This window comes from Camellia sinensis, unplaced genomic scaffold (genome assembly GCF_055761805.1).
Source record: "Camellia sinensis isolate YWXY unplaced genomic scaffold, ASM5576180v1 Unanchor1, whole genome shotgun sequence".
In the NCBI taxonomy this organism is placed as follows: domain Eukaryota; kingdom Viridiplantae; phylum Streptophyta; class Magnoliopsida; order Ericales; family Theaceae; genus Camellia; species Camellia sinensis.
Window position 1 is genome coordinate 25,178,497 of NW_028128987.1, and position 3,705 is coordinate 25,182,201.

General features: G+C 39.0%; 1 protein-coding gene across 1 annotated transcript; it reads right to left on the reverse strand.

The window, feature by feature from the left end:
* Window positions 1-206: 206 nt before the first annotated feature.
* On the reverse strand, window positions 207-3,015 carry LOC114283258 (G-type lectin S-receptor-like serine/threonine-protein kinase LECRK3). The gene has a single exon (XM_082910478.1). It carries the CDS (start codon window positions 2,860-2,862, stop codon window positions 433-435), a length of 2,430 nt encoding a protein of 809 aa, XP_082766604.1. The 5' UTR covers window positions 2,863-3,015; the 3' UTR covers window positions 207-432.
* Window positions 3,016-3,705: the final 690 nt, after the last annotated feature.

The window sequence follows — 3,705 nt, forward strand, 5'->3', positions numbered from 1 at the left end:
TGACACTAAGAGTGTGATTTCCTGCAGTGATACCATGGTTATACTATCTCTTTAGCAAAACCAAATTGTTGAAGTTTTCATTCTCTTCGAGTATTAACAAAATGTTTCAACTGTTTGAGGTCATCAAACCATCCGGTCTGACCATCCCAAAAATTGTTTTAAGTCTTTCCTTTGAAATATTGAGAGTTTCAGTGAGTACTTTCTAATAATATAAATGGGAGTCTATGCCATATAACAGGAACAACACAACACAGAACCTGCCAATACACGATGAACCTGCCTGTACTAAAAAACTTAGCTAACCATACACTGTATCTGTTCAATTAAAGAGCTCTCTTACTACAGACAACACACAAACTGAATGACCATACATTATTTTTTAGTGAACAACGTACACAACAGAACCACTATAGCAGAGCAACAAAAGCAAGCCTAACTAGTAACAGAAACTTGAGATGGACATGGAGGCACATCAACTTCAACAACTCCTTCAAGCATCTGTGTGACCTTCCTCATTGTAGGCCTCAGAGATGGTTCTTCTTGAATACACCAAATGGCAACCATCAGAAATCTCTCCAGCCTCTTCCAGTCATTTAACGCTTCCATATCGTTTTCAACCAAAGTATCCAATCTTCCTTCCTGAAAGCAGTCACAAGCCCAATAAGTCAGAATTACTTTCTCTTCTTCACCAACTTCCATATCGCTGATGCTTTTTCGACAAGAAATGATCTCCAGTAGCAACACACCATAGCTATAGACATCAACCTTTGCAGTGATTGGATTACTGTTGAACCACTCCGCAGCAACATACCCTCTTGTCCCTCTAATGGTAGCAGGATTGGTCTTACTCTGATTCAACTTCAGAAGTTTAGCCAACCCAAAGTCAGAAATCCGAGCATTGTAATAATCATCCAGAAGTATGTTCTGAGGCTTTATATCACAATGGATGATCTGGGTACTACATTCTTCATGCAGGTACGCAAGTCCTCTGGCAATCCCCAATGCAATTTGGGTCCTTTGGTTCCAACTTGGCTTCTTTTCCCCAAAGAGAAAGCTTGCTAAAGTCCCATTGCTCATGAACTCGTACACTAACATCCGATGTTGTCCTTCGTCACAAAATCCGAGCAGTCGGACCAGATTCTTGTGATGTGTCTGCCCAATTACATTTACTTCAGTTTTGAATTCCTTCTCTTTCTCTTGAACCACCCTATCTAGTTTCTTCACTGCAACAACAACAATGGAACCCATTTGTATTGCCCCCTTGTAAACAATACCAAAAGCTCCGCTTCCCAGTTCTTCCTTGAAACCATTTGTAGCTTCTACAAGCTCTTCGTAAGTAAAACAACGAAGATTAGTCTCCACAGCACTGTGATTGCCATGATGACTTTTTATGCTTTTCCTGTGGTGGATGAGGAAAAAGCCCAAGCAAACAGCACCAATCAATACAAAATTGATGAACACAGAGCTACCCAATAGAACCGATCCAACGAGAATTAAGGTCCCCTGGTTCTTCTTTGTTTCTGGAACCAGAGGAGAAGGAAGAGTTCGAGGATCTCTTTTCCTAAACTTCAAGAAAGCATGACGATTAACAACATTGTCCTCTCTCCCATTTGAAAGTGGCAGCTTCTTCTTCCAGCAACTTCCATCTCCCAAAATGGCAACAGCACAAAAACAGTCATTGATGCAAGACCTTTTGCACTGCGCTTCAGTCGCAGGGCTGAAATGTTCATAGTCAGATGTTGGCCAATCAGTATTGATTAGTGTCTCAAAATCGTAGATATCTTCCGCAGAATTGATGTCATCTTCTAAACAGCTTTGTGTGAAATTTGGCTTGCAGCTGCCATACGTATTGTTCGGATCAAGTAAGGAATACCCTGGCGGGCATTTGCAATCTGGCCTTTGGTTATCATTGAGTTTGCAAATGCTGTTAAACCCACAAGCCCCACTGCCTTCACCTCCACCAATATCAACACATATATTATCGGGCTGTGACCAAATAGGAGTCCACTTTGCATTGCTATTGAAAGTCTTCGGATGATAATATTGGGTGAAAACTCCATCAAAATCTAGAGTTGCTCTGTGAAAATATTCAGTAGCTGGGAACAACATACCTTGTGGTGTGATATAGAATATTTCGTTATTCCTTCTCAATATGTACATGACTCCTTTGTCGTCGAAGATCACTCGGTAACCAGAATTGGACGGATTGGAGGAATCAGACGTGCCGCTGGTATAGTAAGGATCATAAGGAAAATTGGAAGGGATGTCTCTGGTATTAAGGACAAGATTCCCACCCTGGAGCAAACGGAGTTGAAACCTTCCCTGAGAGAAATTGGTCTCCGAAAAGCGAGAAAATATTTCCCCACCGGACTCCATAATCTGTGTAGGCAACATGGTATCAGTTGGATTTTTGAAACTCTCCCATAGATTGACAGAATCGCTGCTCACAAGTACGAAGTTGCCAGTATCATTCATAAAACCATGAGCAACATTATTGCTGAGATTAAGCTGAGAGTTCCACAATTCTTTGCCTTGAGGGTCACTGAGCACTAGCCCTCTGTCAACAGTTAGGCCTAGTTTGGATCCAATTGAGACAGGGACACCATCATGCCCATACCAGACAATGGTTTGGTCTGGTATTTTGTAATACCATATGGAAAGCAAGAAGAGATTCTTTTCCTCAAGTGGTTTAAACCCAAATGCAAAAACACCAGAGGGTGACAGCCATGGGGTGTCCTTGTTATTTGCAGTGATAGATGTACCCACAGCCACGGTACCATTAGTCCGAGCAACAATAGAAAATGGCAGGAGGAAGAGCAACAAGAAGTGGGAGAGTGGATGATGAGGTAGAGCACAAGCCATTGATTGATAGATCAAGCTCGATTTGGGTAAATGGAAATGAATGAATAAAAAAAGAAAGATCAAAGTGTTTTTTCAGGCAAAGGAAAAGACTTTGAAGTCAACATGTACCTTTCGGCAAAAACTTCTACATCCATAGCATTATTGGTCTTTGGTCACCATTCTTTAACGACTCTATCAGAGCCACATATATAGCTGCCTGGACCATTAAAAGTCTATAAAATAAAATACCGATAATTCTGATAATGTTGGACTTATTTTCACCTCACATGATACGCTCAATATAAAAAGGACGAATTTTAATGGAATGGTAATTAATAAAAATAAAAATTGGTTAACTTGTAATTTTAAAGAATTAATGAGAAAAAGACTTTTATAATAATCATATTGGTTGTGAATTCACCATATCTATAGTGAATTGGGTATTAATTCGGCTATGAATCAATTAGTACAGTGAACAGATCAATACACATGTACTAAGTGGGGAGGATTAACATTTTAGACATGGAAAAAATTTGAAAATAAGATTCGAATCTATATTTTCTTGAATCACTAAATATCATGCAAAATAAATAAACAAATAAATAAATATTTGTCATGCTCCCATATATATCCAGTTAGTCACGCATCCTCAAGTGTACTAGTCAAATATTAAAATTGTATTACTTTATATTTACATCACATATTAGTTAAATCTTCAAATTAATATGTATTAAAAAGTGTTTTATTTTTTAGGCAAAGGAAAAGTCTTTGAAGTCAACCTGTACCTTTCAGCAAAGACTTCTACATCCATAGCATTATTGGTCTTTGGTCCCCATTCTTTAATGACTCTATCAGAGCCACACA

Excerpts from the sequence above, each read along its gene's own strand:
- LOC114283258 (XM_082910478.1), bottom strand. The coding sequence starts at position 2,862 with ATGGCTTGTGCTCTACCTCATCATCCACTCTCCCACTTCTTGTTGCTC.